Below are 19,881 nucleotides of genomic sequence, written 5' to 3'. Positions count from 1 at the left end.
GTCAATAAATAATAATGTTTGAGATTGTGCTTGTACAGGCCAGGACACATTTAATTTATGAATAAATTGATATTGTGATAAATAAGCCTTAGCTACTAGGGTCTTCAGATATAAGTAAATACTAAGACAATATACCCAACATACATTTGGGAAGATATTCTATACATATAGCTTCTGACCTCTTCTTTTTTTTTAACATCCTTTCACTTCTGTTTTCTTCTAATATAATGGATTTTTGTACAAAAGTTGAAGTGGGGAACCAAGTTTTCTTATGTAAATTTTGGTCATACAACAAACATACAGAATGAATATTTGTGACTCTTAGTGCACTTCTTTCCCCTTTCTTCAGAACCTGATCATCTCTTTCTGTCTGTTTTCCTCATTTTTTCATTTATTTTACATGAAGAGTGTACAGTATAGAAACTGTCTTACATTTTGAGTAGATGCAGTTACAATGGCAATTAGGATGCTTATAAATTGTTACTTCCATACACATTAGTACTTTGTTGGAAAAGATACAGCCCATTCACTTGTTTTTTTTTCTTTAGCACAGTGTCTGTGATTCTTTTGATATTTAGAATGAATTGTGTTGTTGAAGAGACAAGGTCAGTGTCACCTAAACAACAGCTTGCTCTGCATGTCACAGCAGGCTTTGACTCCTAATGCCACACTGCTGCCCGACCTTTCCGTCTGAGAAGAGCTATGGCAATGCAAGGGGAGACATCAGATGTATTGGTGGAGGCTTTTAGTGATTGTAAACTCTTTTTTCAGTTCAGAGTATGTGTTAACAAAAAGCATCAGAACTGAGTGATTTAATGAATCGTGAATAAGAATAAGTTTAGGAAGCCTAATTGGGATTACTGTTTGAAGTGAATGTCATTGACCTTTTCCTGTGTTTCATGAGGGTGAATTGAAAACTGCTATCATAGTTAAATACAAAAATATAAACCAGACTCTTTAAACACATTTCCAGAGTAATCACAGTTGCTTATTTAGTTATTTTTAGAAGTATAGTATCTTAGAATAATCAAGAGAGACATCTTTGTCAGTTTGTTAGAAATATAGAAATCTGAGGCAGAATTTGGAAAGACATGGTAAGCTTGTTGTCAGTGGGTATTTCCCCAAAATTGTGCTGCATAAAGTCCTCAAGATTTGGCTGACATTAATTATGACACAGGTTATATGCTCCTTCACTGCTTCTGCATATAATGTTAATTTATGATTGATAGATACCATCTCCACTAGGGAGTGAAGTACGACCTCAGTGGGAGTTTCACAACACACGTGTCCTCCTGACATTCCCCTCCATGCCAGATGGGCACATCTGCTGCTACATACCTTAAAGGAATGATGTGATTTCCCTCCACAGTTCCTCAGTGCAGCTGACTGGCTGCAGATCTGGGTGGAGCTAAAGAAATATTTATTTTTCTGTTGTGACTAATGCTGTTCTGATTGCTGCTGTTATTTAAGTCCCTGACATTTTGTCTCCTGTATTGTAACAGACTTCAGTTTCCTTTAGGCAGCTTTTTCACATGTTGCACTTTTCACAGACTTCTAAATTCTTTATCTCCTTTTCTGATGTCTGTCTTGGCGCTAAAAGGATGTCCCCATTCTTAATTTGGCACCCATGAGTATCTTGTTTTTTCTCTATGGAAGTCATTTGTACAGACGAAATCATATTAAAAAACATCTTACAACATTCTCCTGCTCTTTTCTCTTGAACTTAAAATGTCCTTCCAGCTGTACTTGGTCCGTGCTTGCCTTCTACCACGAAGTTAGAATCTCCACTTAACTTTGTTCTGCTTTGCACATGATCTGGGGGAATATACAGGATTTATTAAATGGATATCATTAATGTGCAGCTTAGTCACTTTCAGGGAGAGAGGGGAGAAGAAAATGTTTCAAGTGCTCTGTATAATTGCTCACATCTTTTTTTAGTTTAAAAATTTCACGTCATTCATAGCTTCATTTCCAAATGCTTTACTATTTAATAATTTCCATATGTCACATGCAACTTTGAGAAACTCTTATTCATTTTAAAATCATCTTGGAAACATTGAACTGAATTGTTCTGCATACACCACTTTATAAATAAATTTGCTCAGAGCTTGCTTTTCTCTCCTTGTTTTTCTCTCTGATCGGCTTTTATCTTTTATTTATGTGTTGTACTTTTCTGACAGAGCAAATGTTACCTTATACAGTACTGAGAACAGGAAATTCTTAAAGTAATGAAGAATAATGTAAAGGGAATGGGAATCATATTATAAAGTGTCTCAGCAGACCTTACTGCTGCTGCTGTTGAAATATTCTATGATAAACTTTGCTGCTTCTTTTGGTGTTTAATCTGATGATTAAGGATTTTGTCTTTCCAGACTGTAACAGAGAAGCACAAGCTAAATGTACCTGAAACAATGACTGAAGTCCTGGACGTTTCAGATGAAGAAGGTGAGCAACTTTGCTAAGTTCCAATTCCATGTCTCTTATGCCACCTGTAATATAGGTGTAAGAGAGCTGCTTAAGTACTTGGGCTTCTTCGTTTTGCACTGATGATCTGTGTAGTAACTTTTTTTTTTTTTAAATGATGCAGTTATAATGGCATTTGAATAAGAAAGCCAGAAATTGACCCAAACCAGAATCCTGTTTCATTTTCTCAAACAAACAAACAAACAAACCCACCCTTAGTATCTTATCTCAACCAAATCAGCAAATGAGAACATTTCATGACATTTCAAAATTCAAATACAGTGTTTTTCCAAAGCTGAATTTGACCCCCTCATAAAGAGGAATTTGAGCAGTAAATATTTTGGATCACTGCCACTTATTTCAGATACGTTTATCTAGGAGTTTTGTTTAATTGGAAACGTGTGTGTAAGAAGATGCGTAAGGTGGAAGGTGAGGAGACTGTTCCCTAGAGGCTCACCCCATTTGGCGCACACAAGTCATGAATGCATATGGCATGACATAAAGTAACAACATGCTAATAACTTGGCACTTTGGTTCCAGACATTACTGTGTGTACAGACAAGAGGTATATGTTGTATGACTTAGCTAAGTTCCCAGAAAATGTCTATGAACTTCTGTAGTGACTGATAAATTACTGTGGCTTTAAACAGATGAGAATTAAGGAAATAACTTAAAAACGTCCCTGATGAATGGCACCATACAAATTTTTATCACCATAGCATCTGATAAATGCACATGTACTTGCAAAAAAAAAATTCGTAGTTCTTTTTGATGATAAACAGTATTAATTAATATCGTAGTATCTTATATATGAAATATTTTATTGTTACAATTACAGTTATTATTCTATTGTAAAAAATACTTTGGAGAGTGTCTAAAATTTCAAAAAATCCAAAGGTATTAGGAACATGAATCAAAAGTGTTGGTTGGTTTTGTTTCTCTTTATTACCAAAAGCATAAATCTCCTTGTGGTTCTGAATTATACTGAAAGTTAATGGCATTCATATTCCTAAACTATTCATACTACTCTGAGAAGTACACTGATAAGTGAGTTACATTCTTGAGAAGGTACTGTGTCTGGGCTCCAGATACTGTTTATTTATTTATTTTTAATGCTTGCAAAACTTCAAGTGGAAGCCTATTTTATGTTGAAGATAAGTTATATAATAATATAGCCACTTATGTTAATCCCTTTTTGTTGCTGCATTTTCTTTGTTTGAGAAACATCCGAATTCTTGTGTAATTATAGTGATGAATGATCTTTAAATTATCTATAGCGTCACATACACTTTGATTTCATTTCCTCTCATTCTTGTGAACTACCCTTTAAACATCTTTAAATCTGGAAAGCATAGTGTGTCTTTCTGCTTCTACAGGATTCATGTTTAGGGTATTCATTTTTCTCAACTCTATTTATGTGTTGCACAGCCTTTAAACACTCTGATGATGAACGCTTCAGTGATGGGGAAGTATATAATGGCACAAGTGTCATTAGCAGAAATTCATGGAGTAAGATTTGCAAACTTTCTTTTTTTTCTTTTTTAACTTGGTGTGTTTGGTTTTTTTGTGCAACAAAATGTTGTTTTATCTGGGTTCCTAACACTGCTCCTTTCTGTTACTTTTAAAACACGGCTGGGTGTGTGTTTCCTGAAAGGTGGGAGGAAGAAGAGAAACCCGAAAATCTGAGATTTATTATCTGTATTTTTAGTTAGTTGGCAGAACTTATTGGGCCCTCCAGCATGACTAATGCTCTCCAGTGCTCTGAATTAACTTTCTCTGCTTCCTGTTACTGTCTGATACCTACTGTTTGTCAATAGCCAGCTGATATGATAGAAGTAAGTACTTTGGCACAAAGCCTCTCAAGCCTGTGGTGAGCACCTGTACCAATGAGCACCTCTGTGATCCTGCTGCAGGTTGCCATGCAGGTTGGCCAGAGGTAAAGCTCTTCATGCCATTGTCCTTGTAAAAAGAGCTTCTAAAGGCAAAACATCAAGGATGTGAAAATTGCTAACATAGATGGTATCTATCAGTAGAGCATAAAATTGTTGGGGGCTGTTTGGAGAGCTTCTTAAATAAAGAAGATGAAACTTTTGGTGATTACATTCTCTTTGTAAGAGGCTGGTAGAAGGTTTCTGTAATACTGTGTTCTTGACAGCTTTCAAGTGGCACAACATGTTCTGAAATAAATTAACAGGACATGATAAACCTGTCAGCTGTGATCATGCAATGCTAAAGTTGAACTCAACAAGACTATTGGAATAAATAAATATTTCAGGTCTCATTGCGGAACCCCTTTATCACGGGTGATAAGAATTTTGAGTTTGGCCTGGGAAGCAGTTATCTTGCATTGTTGGTATACTTTTACATAAGCAATTGCTGCTGTGTATCATTTAAAATGTATTTGAGTGAAATGTGCAGATTTAGTGAAAGTAAGCATATAAGCAAAGCACATGCAGATGTTTCTCTAAGGCACACTGTGAAATCTGAGTGTTGTATTGAGGAGCATGTTGCTCATGTTGCATGTCTGTACTCATTTCATGTTACTTTAATGGCAAAAGAACTGCATGAACTGCCAATCATTTACCTTTTGATTCCCATCTGAGACAGAAGTGTAGCTCTCTATACAGGACATGCCATACTGACCAGTAAAACAGGTTATTAAAGAGCTCTCATTTATGTCTGTTGGGACCTCCTTATCCCCAATTCTGTTTTCAGTTCAGTTAACTTTTAAAAGCTCTTGTTTCACGGTCTCTTTGAGAGTAAGTTGTGGCTGCTTCAAGAAGTTGTCATAGGTGTAACCACACATTTCTACATCCCCTGTTATGTCAGCATGAATGTTTCACCATGTAGCAAGCCAACCTGGAGACCTGATCTCTCTGAAAATGAATCTCTTTGTTCTGACAAGCTATTTTTCAGCTGGACTGCTTTGCAGGCAGAATGGAGTAGAAAAGGGGAAGTAGAAGGTGAGATACTGTTGTAGTGATAGCGTGCCTCTGAGGTGGCAGTTCACACTGCCTAGACATTAACGGTGACATTTCAATTGCAAAAAAGGTTTAGACAAAATTAGAGCAAACTACCTGTGCAAATAATAAAGTCTCAAAAAATGATATGGAATCTTAATATCTGAATTTAAAGCATCCCTATCATGAGTGGTTATCTAAAGGTTGGCAAAGATTCATCCCAGTGTTTCGTTGAAACACAAATTGTTGTACTGTAACTTTGTATTTCTTGAAAAAACAAACAAACAAACAAAACCAAAACAAAACAAAAAACCTGCAAGTAAAGAAATAATCTTAAAAATAAGGTCAGTGAGACAGTACATTTGTTAGTATTCCTAAAAATAGAAGTACCATCATGTCCTTAAATTATTTAAAAGTTTAATATACCTGCATATGGTAGTGACAGAACTTTTTTTTTGCTTACATGATATTGTTGAGATTATTTATAATGTATTTTTATCCTTTTGCCCAAGCAAAAGGAGGTTTTCCTTATTTATCTATTTAGCTTCTATGTGCCAAATATGCTAAAGCAACAGCAAATGTGAAGATTGGTTGTCTTTTTTTGTCTGCGTTTTGTCAATGCAAAAAGATTCTCAGTGTGATAGGTGATCAGTTTTTCTCCTGTAGCTTTATTGTCATTGTTGCTAGGAGCTGTAAAGAAAAAAAGTCACAACAAAGACTTATTTGGATTTGGCCATTGAAATCTTTCAGACAGAATATAGCTTTTTTAGTATCTGGTATTGTCATTACAAAGGAATTAAACTTGTTTTTGTTGGGATAGAATCTGCTAAAGATTACTCACTTGTCAACATTTTAGCAATGAAAAATTAGAGTTTGTGGTTAGGCTGCAAAAATTTTGTCAAGTTTTAAAGAAACTGGTGTTCGTAATTTGTTTCAATGTTATTGACAGAAAATAGACTTAACCAAACTAGCAGAGAAATCTGCAGGCGTGACCAAAAGTACAGACACAATTTTTGTGCATGAGCATGATCAGGAGGCAATACTGTATTTACTTATAGATTCTGTCCAAAATTGCTACTTAATGAGCAATGTTGACCGTTGAATTTTCTTCAGAGACTGAAGTTATAGGGGACCTACAATAGATTCTTTGTTGAAGTAAATCATAGTCAGCATGTTAAAAAGGGAAAATGTATTTTTGACTGGTCTTACCCATCTGATCTAAACACTTCTTTAAAGCTACTGGATGTTATTCCTACTCATCACTGATACAAACTAGATTCTTTTACACTTACAGTAACCTTAATTAGATCAAATTTTTCCCAAGCGGAGTAGTATTTCCCATTCTGTGCACAGCAGATACCTCGGACGGTTGGTTGTTCCTTCTGGAATGGGATTAGCTGCGAAAAGTGACTTGGATATTAGTATATAACACCTTACAAATCTTTTAAAAGAGAGGTACTTGCCATATGAACTTCACAAATGCAAAATGAGTATTTTATATCCCTCTTAAGAAGGAAAGTCCTTCAGTCTTTTCACTTCAACAAGTGCATAATTTTGGTCACAAATGCCCGTTCAACTAGAGCAAGCTTTCCTTGCTTCATGCCTGGTGTGTTTCATATTGTGAGAAAATTTACTGTTTCATAGGTAATACTTACCTGAATTGAATGCTGAATTTTCTTCTTCCATGAAAATAAAGTGTTACTCTGGTAGTAAAAAAAAAAAGACTAAATCCCTTCTCTGTCACTTTCTGCAGTGTGATCTTTTAATGGCATTTTCTCCTCAGAATTCTTTGTGAGATCTGGCTCTTTTTGTAACCATGCAAGGAACTCATTCAAGTCCCCAGTTGACTGTATATCACATAGCAGCCCCACCACTCCTCAGTCTTGTCATCGTGCCAGTTTGTATCTGTGACCTTCCAAGGTTTCTCTGGCTTTGAGAGGTGGGAATAGCTTGTCCCACTTCTAAAAAGACACTGCTTTTATTCTTCGTTACCTAGATTCAGTGTTACAGCTTTACAAATACCATAGCTATTACCTCTTGTGATTCAGGGAAGCTCCAAGAGTGTGGGAGCCATTAAATAGAGGATTGACTTTAGGGAACTGGAGTGTCCAAGGAAAGTGTCAGGGAAACTGTGTTATGCATTTCTTTTAAAATGCTTACACCAGGACTTAATACTGCGTTAAAAAAATCATGCTTGCCATAGCTGCCCCTTCTCCATCTGTTACTTTTAAGAAGCAGCATGTATCTGAGGAGCTGTAAGACTTGCCTGCATGCTGCAGAGAAAACATTAATTTTGGCAAATTCATATAGTTGTATCTGGCTTTAAAAACATCTATTTAAAGTATATTCTGGTAGTTTCTGTCACAGGTCCCTTTCTTTTATTTTTTAACCTTTTCTTGTATTTCCTGTGTATTTTGTGACAAACCATTCCAAAGGAATTCTTTTACAGACATTATCTTTCGCAATTCACTTGAATTGCAAAACACTATAGGAGCAACCATTGTTGTTGCTTCCCAAAAAGGCTTGGTGCTGTAGCTGTATTGCTAGGATGGTGTGGTGGAAGATTTAAAACTACTTACTTGATCTTACGTTTCCACAGTTCCTTGATGACAGTAGGGAACATAATTTGGGAGTAAGGTGAAACTCTTCAGTTTTTGAAACATTAATCAAGCATTTTTGCAGTCCAGCTATTTCTGACTTGCCAAGCCCAAGGTTGAGTGTGGCTATGTGCCCCAAAGCTATTGTCTCTTTAACGTTATTATCCATTTACAGAATATTTTTGTTGAAAGATTGCAAAGTGGTTCCTGATTGTTGCTTAATTTAATCAGTTTCTTGCATAGGAAATAACCATTCCCTTTTCAGAACTGAGAACATCTGGGAAGGAAAGGACAGGAATATCAATGTGTGTACCCAGTTTTAGGTGGTTCAATAACGTTCTCTATGTTCAGCCAGACTGTTACTGAAGGAACAGATCTGAGGTCTCAGCTTGCAGCCTGTTTCTCTTAGTAGGGCATCAAACATTTTTTCTTTTCTTTTCCCTTTTCCCTGTTTTCCCTTTTCCCTTTTCCCTTTTCCCTTTTCCCTTTTCCGTTTTTTTTCCCTTTTCCCTTTTCCGTTTTTTTTTCCCTTTTCCCTTTTTTTTTCCCTTTTCCCTTTTTTTTCCCTTTTCCCTTTTCCCTTTTTTTTTCCCTTTTCCCTTTTCCCTTTTCCCTTTTTTCTCCTTTCCCCTTTCCCTTTTCTTCTTTTTCTTTTTCAGTTGTACTAATACAAATATTTATAGAGTGGCCAGTTGGATGTTAATGATTCCCTTCCTTTCAACAGACATCCTAGCAATGAATCTTAATTACTATTTCTATATTTGAATATTAAGGACCATAGAAATAATATGTGCTCAGCATAAAAGGGACAGGTAAGAGCAGTTGTGTTATTACTGCTGACTTGAGCATAAAGTTGATTGGGTTTATTTAGTACAGTTTTTGAAAACAGCTCTGCTGTAACTCTGATGATATTAGCAACAGAATTTACTGCTGCTCCCTAGATTTAAGCAAATAGAAAAAGCTTTCAGGCAGCTGCATTTTGAACGGGCTGGTTGAAGGCAGGTTTCCATTCATGCCTGGTCTGGTTTTTTTGTGTCCCTAACTGAACAGTCAATGGATACGTGCAGTGCTGATTGCTTCTCAGAGGGCAAGCTGTGTGCTTCCTGCTTCATGGTTGTGTGAGGCTCCACTGAAGTGGCACTAAGGTTAGCAGTACGATGATGCGATAGCTGCTTTTGAAATTCAGTTTCTGTGGCAGCAGTGTCTTTAAGATTCAGGGTCTTTTGGGTCCATGAGAACCAGATGTCTGTATTTTTGGGAGTGCATCTCCAGCACAAAACACGGCAGAGTGGAAAACTCCCCAGCTTGTGATTGTACATCGTGCAGAATTGTGTTGGAATTCCTGGTCAGGTCAGCTGTGTGACATTGCTAGTGGCTTAGTAGCTCCTGCTGTGAGACAGTTTGTTTGCTCAGGTACAACACTAAATCACTGGCTTCAGTGCTTCTGAGACTGTGTATATGCACAGCTCTGCAGTCTAGTATATGTTGATTCATGAGCCCTAGAAGCTCTTTTCAACTCTTCACTGCTTGAAGTAGTTATACTTTAGTTGGCTTGATCATAGCAATTAAAAAATTAAGACTAAAAGGTTGTTGCTAGAAACCATTAACATAGCTTTCACTTGCCTGATTTAGGCCTTCCTTGTGCTAAGCACAGTAGTATTTAAGTCTTAAAGTTTATTGAATTTTCCTGTCCTGATTCTCAGATTTGCTCTCATTTTTCACCTCTGCACCTGCTTTTCTTCTTTTCTTTCCCATCTTCACTCTTGAAGGTGATCAGGACATCACAGAAATGTTCAGCACCCTGTTTATCAGTTCCATATCTCTTTCTCCTTTTATTTTTTCCTAGAAATAAGTCTGGAATCTTATGGACAACTTATGCTTTCTCCGTGATCCCTTTTCTGTGCAACCTGACCATTGCCAATCTATGCATTTTTTCCATGTTCTTTCTCTAAATGTTCTCTCTCCTTTGATTCTTTTTCTCTTGCCCTTCTAAGGAGAAAAAAAAGAATCCTGCATATTGCAAACCTCTACAAGATGCATGATTTTAAGGGATCATGCATTTTATTCCAAGGCATTGGTTTGACCACTGAAAACAGATTAGTGGGTGAACTGAATCACTGGTAAGAGTGCGGTGGGGCCAAGACATGTGGTATGTTATGGAAAAGCTATCCAATATATTGAGGGTTATTGCATTCTGCAAAATAAGAATAATAGCGGTAGCAGGTGCAGGAACTTATATATTTGTTGCTTTTTCTTTAAATATTAAGTATACATAGATTCCTAGTTCAGCAGATTTTTTGACTTCCTGTTGTTCCAGTGTTCCTTTCCAGTAAAACCCCAGTGTTTCTTTTCTAAGAGTCCAGTTCATTCTGTGCCTTTTTTTACTTTTATGTCTGCCCTAGAGAAGATGACATTAGTCAGAAAAGCAGATTTTGATATAAGCTTTAGATATATTTGGGAGATGAGCAGTGGCATTGATGAGGCCAAGGCTGAACACGAATTTTTTAATTGGGACATGGTCAGTCTTAGGTGTTTCATAAACTGTTTTCGCCATCAGGTAAGCCTTTGAAATTCTGTTGGTATCTCTGTGGAAAGGAAGGTGTTTTTTTCAAGTAAATAGATGATAAATACATTGAGTGCATAATGCATTGAAATACACCTTTAAGTTCATAGACTGCCACTGGAAGTCATTAAATCAGCGTAAAGGACTCTGTCATGAAGTACTTACTAAGTCTGAAAACATGACTGTCATTAATTTGGAGGAGAATGTGAATGAAGCATTGCTAGCACGATTAAACAGGATAATTTTTTTGTACTGCTACAAAACTAAGAATTAGTAAAATATGCTGTATGAAGAAACTCATGGTCAGCTGAGTATGTGATTTCTTCTCAGCAGGTAACAACTATTTGTATATTTTTACACAAATTCCAGGAAAATGAATTGTCTGAGATTAAGTAGTATAACTGTTTGTGACAGCAGTGTTACTGGTAGATGAATGAGTGCTTCTCAGATAGAGTTAATTTACTTTGCATGTATGCAATTGTCCTGCAGATAAGAAATGAAGACATTCAGGTACCTACAATTGTATGAAAAGTTATATTGCTGCACAATCATTTATACTTAAAATATGTTTTTTTTCTTTATGTATGAGGCTGTACAATCTTTTAGCAGTTTTGATTTTGTTCAGCTCATTAAGAAAAGATGGGAGGGTGCAGGGCTTTGCAGGGAGTGATGTCAGCTTCTAGTTCACTCACTCAAGACAAATATACTAGCAAATAAGCTGCATTACCGACAGAAAAAAATGTTCTGAAGACAGACATTCTGAAATATTCTTGTGTACCCTTACTACTGTTTACAGACGTTCACCTCACACAAAAAAGCTAGTGCTGCTTGGACTCATTACTGACAACCCTCTGATGAGAGGCCAAAGCTGAAATAAGAGTAGAGATGAGATTGTTAATCTTTTTTTTCTTCTTTTTTTTAAGGATGTGGGTGTGATCAAAGTGATGAAGACTTCATTTCTATTATAGGTGGAATGTCTGCTGTGCTTATTAGAATCTAGTTTATATGAAATCTAACTTGAAACTCCTTTATTATTATTTGATTAACATAATTGCCTTAATATCTTCCAAGTTTTCCCTAAGCTCTGTGCTTTATAATGTGTTGTTACCAGGAAACAGGAGGCATCATCTGTTAGAAGATGGGAAACATGCAATGATTAAATGCATTTTATTGTTTCTGTGAAACAGTGCCCAGATTCTCCCTCTTAATGTGGGCAGATGGAATTTTCAAGAGCTGTTCTTATTATACTGACAAGATTTAGAACTCTTGCACATGATATTTGTGTACACAACAAAAAAATCTTTAAAACCCCAAAGGTTTTAGGGGAAAAAATTTAGGTGATTGATTTGCCAGCCAAATCATCAAGCTAGAAAAACTAGCTTGATTTGTTTCGTAAAAACAAATATCGAGATGTCTTCCCTTAGGAGTGAGCACCATTCATACGGTTTGTAATATTAATAACATTTTGCAGGGGGAAAAAAGACCCTTTATCAGAAATAGCTGTAGTAACTTTTTTATTTTTCATTTTATTTTTATTTTGCAATTTTTCTTTATTATGTCTTTAACTCATGAATGGCAGTAGTCCTGATGCCCAAGTGAATGTTGTCGGAAACAAAATAGATAACACTTCCCTGATCCTTGCGATCCCTTGGGTTTCTGAGTGTAGCCTCTGAATGCAGTTTCTATATGACAGTTGCAGTCTTCTTCACATAACTGGAGAAGAGCTTCAGATTCTCAGTATTTTCCTTTGCAAATAAGAAAATGAGAAAACCTGAACGTACTGATGGCTTAGGATTGTGTTGTTTGGTTCTTTGGGCCACGCAAAGCCACTATTAGTCTCATGCTAACTCTTGTGAAAGTGTCTGAAGTAAATACATCTCCAGGAAGAATTTACAGAGGGAAATGGTGTTGCAGATGAAAATGAAAAGAAACATCTACATACTGATGGTCAGTTTAGATATGTTCTGTTTGTCTTCCAGCAGAAGCTAGCATTTCCTGGGAAAGTCATTCTGGACCTGAAAACTCAAGATACATGCAAAATGGTTTCTATATCTAAAAACCAATTATCATTTAGGCTTTGATTCATTAGGAATTACTTTTGAATAAATAACCAGTATAATCCATACACATAAATTTACTTCAAGGTTCTGGTTATTGCTTTGTTTTAGAAATATTTTTGTGCTCAGTGTACAAAGGTGATGTAACTTGGATGAGGCATTTTCATATAATATGGAATTTGGAAAATGGAGAGTTTGAATTAGAATTGGCAACTGTCAGGTTTAGTGAAGGTCTAGTGAAAATACCTTTTCAGCTGAAAACACATAGCATGCAATCAAATATATGTTTATATTCAATCGCAAACTTTCCAGCTGTGATACAATAAATCTGTGACCAGACTAAGTACGATTGTTTTTTCAACTTTATTTTGATTTTTTTTTTAATCTTGCTTGATGTGCCAGCTTCATTAAATACATTAATTGCTTGTGGTTTGCAGTGTTTCCTGACTGGAAAATGCTTTTCTTTTAATTGTGTGATCCAGCTGTTAGACTGTGTGTAAAGAAAATTAAATGCATGTGTATACTTATCTCTGTCTCCCATGTGTTTGATTTAAAGGTGATGATACAATGACAGGAGATGGAGGAGAGTACCTTAGGCCAGAAGACCTCAAAGAACTGGGAGATGACTCTTTACCAAGCAGCCAGTTCTTAGATGGTATGAACTACCTGAGGTACAGCTTGGAAGGAGGGCGGTCTGACAGGTATTTGCCTGGACACATATCCTTTCTCTTGTTATGAGTGTTTATAATCCATTTCTCAGTTTCTTTAACTCAAGGGAGACACAGGATGATGCACTTAATATTTTATTACTAAGTATGTCAGGGTATCAGTTACCACTTCATCGGAGAAAGATGTGGTCGAGCAGTATTCCCTGATCAGTCAAGAAATTAATACATCTGGCACTAATACTGTATTCAAAATCTAGTTAATAATTTGTTTCTGATTCTTCTTTGGTTCTTGAAAAAGTGTGGCTTGCTTAATTGTCTTTGTGGTCAGGCAAAGGAAGAAGAGTCTTGTATTGGAAGGGACCCATATAATCTTGATATTCTCTTTACATGACTAGGGGATTGTGTGGGTAGGTGGACAGTGAGAGTTAATGTTGGGTGACTTGACAGTTTTTTGAGTGGTCTGTGGGGAATTGACAAAGTTCACTAAAAAATAATTTAAAAAAATGAGGTCTTGGCAACAGAAATAATTCGTAGCCTACATCATTTTTCAGCCTTGACTGTTAACGCTGGCAGCATCTCTGAAGCTCAGTGAAATCAGTAGGATCCATTCTGTTTACTTCAGTAGGCTGTGAATTGCTAGAACAAAAGACGTCAGGAAACAGTTCAGTTTGCCTCACAGCATGTGTAAAGCCCTCATCTGTGAGGTCTTTTAAACTTAGTCTTCGTTGGTTTTCAGACAGCTCCACTGAATCCACTGAAAACAAAGTGACTGTATTGCTTTTAAGTCTCAGATGATGTTTATGAACTGCATCAGAATGCTTAAAAATCAAAACCTTTTATTATGCGCTTTCAATGGTAATAATGTTTTTGTGGGTTTTTCATTTTTGTTGTTGCTTTTAAGATGTTGTATGAAATGATGTGCAGCCAAGTGTTAAGCCAGTTTCTGCTCCTATTTAGAACAGTTTAACTTCTAAAAGACTGTCAGTGGATTTCAGTAGATTTTCACAGGCATATAATTGATCTGTCCTATTTAGCACTGAAGGAAAATGATTTCATGTTGTTTATTGTGTATGGTTATACTGAAATGAAGCAAAATGTTAAAGAGAGAAAGTATGAAAAGAAGTGCATCTTTCTGACACCATGGTGTCGTTCTACGTCACAATCAGGTTACTGATTGTAAGAGTTTTCAGATACTACTTAAATTATTTCTTTGTTGTTTGTTTTTCTTATAATTTTCATTGCATTACACTGACTTTGTTTTTTAAAGAAATACAGCAAAGCAAAATAGTACTAGCAGCTTCTACTCATATAATCTTATGCATCAACAATTTGATTTAAAAACATGTTATTTTCTTTTGTAACCATCTTCCCTATTTATTTTATTTCTCTCTCCCCTTCATTCTTTTTCATATGCTTACATAGCACCATGCCCAGGTAGGTATTACATAGCATGAAATCACGTCTATATCCTTTCATGGCACTCTTCTCTCTTAGTTCATTTTGAAGGCTTGCTGTGTGCTGGAACGTTAATCTTGAGAACCAAATGAATGGTGTTGCTGTTGGAGATGGTTATGGTCTCCAACGAGTATGATATGCATAGTATGCTTTTAGATATGATATACAACAGTACTGTCAGTAGGACAGTAGAAAGGTCACGATATTATATTGCTACTATATCACAGAAACTCCCCTCAAGTAAGAATCAAGAAAGCTGTACTAGATCACAGCAGCTGGATATTATCCTCTCACCATGCTGCTGGACAGGTTAGCTGTTTTCATTTTCTATGCAGAGAAACAGTGGTAGAATAAAAAATAAATGGAATGGATTACACAAATTGGATTCCCCCTTTGGATATGGAGGGCAAGATCACCAGTATTTGAATATACTCCTTTTCAGGGTAGGTGCCTTCCACCTTTTGTCCATGACATCTGTGAGGAAACTTTTCAATCTGTAATAGTGAGGTATTTTCAAGTCTGATTTATACAGTTTTCAGTGATGCCAGGTTATTTTCCCAGGTTTCTGAAACATTATGCACTTACTACAGTGATACAGAGTCCACTCAGGTGGACTAGAGATTACTAGATCTCTGGCTAGATGGGCAAATGGATTTGCAGTATGCTCTTCTAATTACCCAGATTAGAATGTTGGCTAGAGTATGCTTCTTTCCTTTTCTGGATATGACCTGATGTTCATTGAGGGCTTAGGAGACGTGACTGATACATGCCTGCACATTCCTGAACACATGCAAGACAGACTGTAAGAGCTTTGTAGGGTTGTTCAGTTTCACAGTTCACTTGCTGTGGCTGAGGTTTTTGACATTACAAACTGGGACTGAGATGTACCAGCCAGATTTGGAAAGAATCTGCACTTAGATATTAGTGCTGATTAGGAATCCTCTTACAGGATTCCTGAAGAGCTATTACAGAATTGAACATTTGTTTCTGTCTGATGACACTACACTTCCTTAACTGGATTACATTTCAAACAGTGTCTTTGTTCCTAGATCTCAGAAGCACACGCTTCAAACTACTGTTTGTTCTTCATTTAGCTGGTGCAGGGCACAGAACAGGAGCAGTGTTGTCTTAACACTACTTTTGAAATAAACATAGAAAATTCAAATTAATTTTTTGCAGACCTCACTCATGTTTGTGTGTACCTTGTCTTTTGACAAAGTCCATGCCCTCGAAGTACTAGGCATGTATCATCATACAGATGCACTACATACTGGAAATGTACTAGGTTGCTTGTGGTGGTAGGAGTAATGTCAGATACTTGTAGGAGAACATGGACAAAGTAACTATAGAGATGAACAGTCAAATCTAGTACATATTTCCTTTCATTAATATTACACATGATATTAGCTGAATGGCAGAACCTGCACTTTGAATGGTGAACTTCTCAGCATTGCATGGCACAGCAAAGCAATTCTGAAAGTGTCAAGTATTAAAATGAAAAAAGTATAATGTTGGCAAATGGGGGTCTGCTGCTGGAGCTGCTTATTTTCCACCCAAGGAACAAATGTTCATTGAAGCACTGTGATTATGAGTAAGCGGCATGTACTCTGCCTACCAAGTTCACACTAAAATGTTTAACCAAAATATTTTGTGTCAAGGGTCCCTTTCACAATGTTTTTTTCTTTTCTGGAATGAGTTTATGCAGATGGGGTGAACTACTTGAAATCAAGATAATTTTTGTTGTTTGTGTTAATGAAATCAAAATTATATTCCAGAAGTGCACAATCCCAGAAATATTCCAAATATCACCCTTACCTGTCTTACTACTTTTGCTTGTCTGGGGGAAAGGCATTACATAACATGTGAAAAAGGTTACTTGGTGGTGGACATTTTTTGTTTTTTCTCAAGAATTTTCAAAGGTTGATACTTGTGTAATGCTTATCTTTGCTTTCAGTATTGTACACTCCATCTACTAAGCTTAATAGGCCATTGGTATCTGCCAATGCACAAGTCATTATGAGTAGTTCTCATGGATGTATAAGCCATGAAGAAAAAAAACTACTTCCTTTGGTTACATGTGCTGTATTTGTCAGAGTACAGAACAATATCACAGAGTGCACGCACAACATCTGAAGGTGGCGGATCCACTTTTAAAAGTCACTTTTAGATGCTTCTGCTAGTAAATGCATTTAAAGCAACAAGGTAGTGCTATTTGGTAGCAGAAACCCCATTTACCTCAATATTTCCTCGTGTGGTGTCTTATTTGTCTTTTTGGCTTTTTGCTAGTGAATAATGCAGTTAAATTCTGAGCAAGGGCTTGGAAGCAGCTTATTTACTGCTTTGCATCCCTCATTGCTACAGCAACCAGTTTTCTGTGGAGCTCTATGTACTTAATGAGAAAACAGTGCTGACATTCGGATTGCCTCTCTAAAGATGCTGTTGGCATACAGAGGAAGAATTTTGTCTTATGCAGGAGCTTGCGGCTGGCCACAATTCACCTTGCTGTGTGTACCTTCCAGGGGACAATATCAAGCTTTACTCGTTTAAAGTTTTAATGAGATTAGGGGAGATCATAACTAAGATTTAGAAAGTGGCATTTTGGATTTACTTCAGATTTTGCATTCTGTTTATCTTGCTTCATGTAGCAGAACTCTTCCAAAAAGCCTTACTTAAAAGGAATTTGTCCTTCTTATAATTAAGAAAATAATCATGCCATGAAGCCAAGTACAAGGCATTTGTGAATATAAAGTAAACTAAAAGGAAACCACTTGGATTAATCTCTAGGTTCTGCAAATGAAATTAATAAAAGTCAGTTAAAATGCTTTGTGGCCTTTGGTCAGAAAAGTAGCTTAACAGATTTGTAAACCTCTATTTTTGCCCCCCATGACTATTGTGTACTCCCCCTGGAAGCTGCATCATATTGCTAATTGCACGCTTTTTTTCATTCTCCCACTCGACCTATCATCACACCTTTGCAACATCATCTGTGCTGCTGATCTATTGCTATGGCATCCTACCAACCTGCCAGCCTGCGATCCTTCAGTTCAGACAGGTCTCACACACTGAGCCATGCCTCCTACCTGAGGGACAGTGCCATGATTGACGACACTGTTGTAATCCCCAGCCAGCAGGTAAGCACATTCTCTTTAACTTCATACATCAATTGGGGGAATATGGAAATACGCAAAAATTACAGTTTAAATTGTACTAATGATAATATATAGTCTGTACTGCTTTATTTACTGTAATATAAATCTCCTTAATGGCAGTTGATATTTAATGCCATATTATTCTATGCAATATTAAGCACTATTCCTAAATAAATGGATATGCTGTATTAATACAGGACAGAGACTGTAATGTTCTCCATTTTACCATACTAACAGCCATTGGGCCCAATAGTCAGGTGATCTGATGAATCAAAGCCACTGCCCTCAAAGATATTATCCTGAACCATACCTTTAAGTTAAGAAATCATCCAGGATATTCTGCTTTGTTAAATCACAGCATTTATTTCAGTGAGACCACTAACAGAAATGGGCAAGCGTAAAATGTTACAGTAGGGGGTTTCTAATAACCTTTTGCTGATATAAGTAGTTTGTTTTCTTTTGAAAATAATTCAGCACTTCAGGTAGTGCTATGCAAAATACAACTTCTTATTATTTGGTTGATTAATTGAGTTAATTGTAGTAAAACAAACACAAAAGCAACACGTTTTCTTGGTTTACTAAGGTAACTACTCTGGCCAAAGAAGCAGAAAGGAATTCATATCGTTTAAGCTGGGGGCCTGAAAACTTGGACAATGTGGCTCTTTCTTCCAGCCCTATTCATTCAGGGTAAGTGTATCAATTAGCATTGTCTTAATTTTTTATTTTTTATTTTTTCTTAAAGAAAGAAAGAATGTGGGAGAGAAACAGAATAGCTGTTATGGCTGTAGTTTTAAAAATTCATAACTAGGAATTGTTTTTTTTTCTTTTATTCGTTGTCTCCCAGAGCTGTTGATAAATTGTTACAGACACATAAGTTCTGGCAACTCTGAAAACCAAGGCTACTGCCCACTGAAATCCAGTGAACTGGTGCCAGTTAGCTTTCTGTCAAGTTCCAGGGGAATAAGATAATTGTCACATATGCTCATGAGTCTGCGTGACATTTATGGGAAAAAGTTATTTTCAAAGTTAGTAGTGGTTGAAGCCAAGGGGCTTATCAGTCCAGGTGGCAAATACTTCCTGTGCTAGTGAAGTATTTATGTAAACACAAACTCCAGTGCTTATCAGAAGTACTAATTAAAAACAAAACATCAAGGACTTTATATTACGTGAATTGTGTAGTAGACGAGCAGCATAAACATGACATGCTTTATGCACATTTGGCCACTATTACATGTATTCTCACACTTGAATTTCTGTAAGCATTTGTCTTTCAGGGAAGGTCATTAAAATATAGTAAGACAGGTCAAAACACTGGCCCAGTCAAACTCTTACTAACAAAGCTTATCATGGTTGGCCTCAAAATCTGTGCATGCGTTTAAGTGCTCTTGCTTACTGCGTTTGAAGTAATTTTATTCTTTACACTCAGTTTGACACTTATACCATCAGATTTGATGAGACATGCAGATGAACTAGTAAAAAACATGTAATACAAAAGCATTTCATTTCTGTGGAGCTATGTAGTATGCAGAATGGCTGGACATCACAAAATGAAAGATTTTTTGTTAATCTCAAATTAGTTTGCAGCCAGTGTCTTTCAAAGATAATAAGAGTCCCATCTGGAATGACAGGCAGTTCTGGGTAGAAGAGGAACAATCTTGTCATAACTGAGAGTGCAGATTAACTGAGCTTCGGTGTATGTGAGGAGTTAGTTAGCTGGTAGTAGGATATTTGGATGTGGCTTGTTGTTTGGATATGCTTTTTTGAGCTCTAAAACTAACAAATGAAATGACTGTGCTTAACTTGTGCAGTATACATATGTTGTTAGCTATGTCAAGATGTGAGCTTTAAAATTGGTTTTGTGTTTATTCTAACCCTAAATTACAGACGTTTTCCAAAGGGTGTATTCCTTTACAGTTACAGAACGGTACATCTTTTGAGTGATTGCAGAGGATGAACTAAACACTTTCTA

The 19,881-nt window shown here is 36.5% G+C and overlaps 1 protein-coding gene across 1 annotated transcript in view; it reads left to right on the top strand.

Annotated features, from left to right (window-relative positions):
• Positions 1 to 19,881, top strand: part of ANK2 (ankyrin 2) — a 149,943-nt gene that overhangs the window by 76,771 nt on the left and 53,291 nt on the right. The window contains exons 23-27 of the mRNA XM_065736857.1: positions 2,373 to 2,445; positions 3,892 to 3,972; positions 13,197 to 13,341; positions 17,792 to 17,894; positions 18,496 to 18,599. Coding sequence (XP_065592929.1) covers positions 2,373 to 2,445; positions 3,892 to 3,972; positions 13,197 to 13,341; positions 17,792 to 17,894; positions 18,496 to 18,599 — 506 coding nt within the window. The remainder of the gene's footprint in view (positions 1 to 2,372; positions 2,446 to 3,891; positions 3,973 to 13,196; positions 13,342 to 17,791; positions 17,895 to 18,495; positions 18,600 to 19,881) is intronic.

This window comes from Cyrtonyx montezumae, unplaced genomic scaffold, assembly GCF_038088225.1.
Source record: "Cyrtonyx montezumae isolate F1298 unplaced genomic scaffold, pur_monq_1.0 scaffold_2, whole genome shotgun sequence".
NCBI classification, from domain to species: domain Eukaryota; kingdom Metazoa; phylum Chordata; class Aves; order Galliformes; family Odontophoridae; genus Cyrtonyx; species Cyrtonyx montezumae.
Note: the sequence above shows the minus strand (reverse complement) of the source record. Positions and strands in the feature narration are given on the sequence as shown.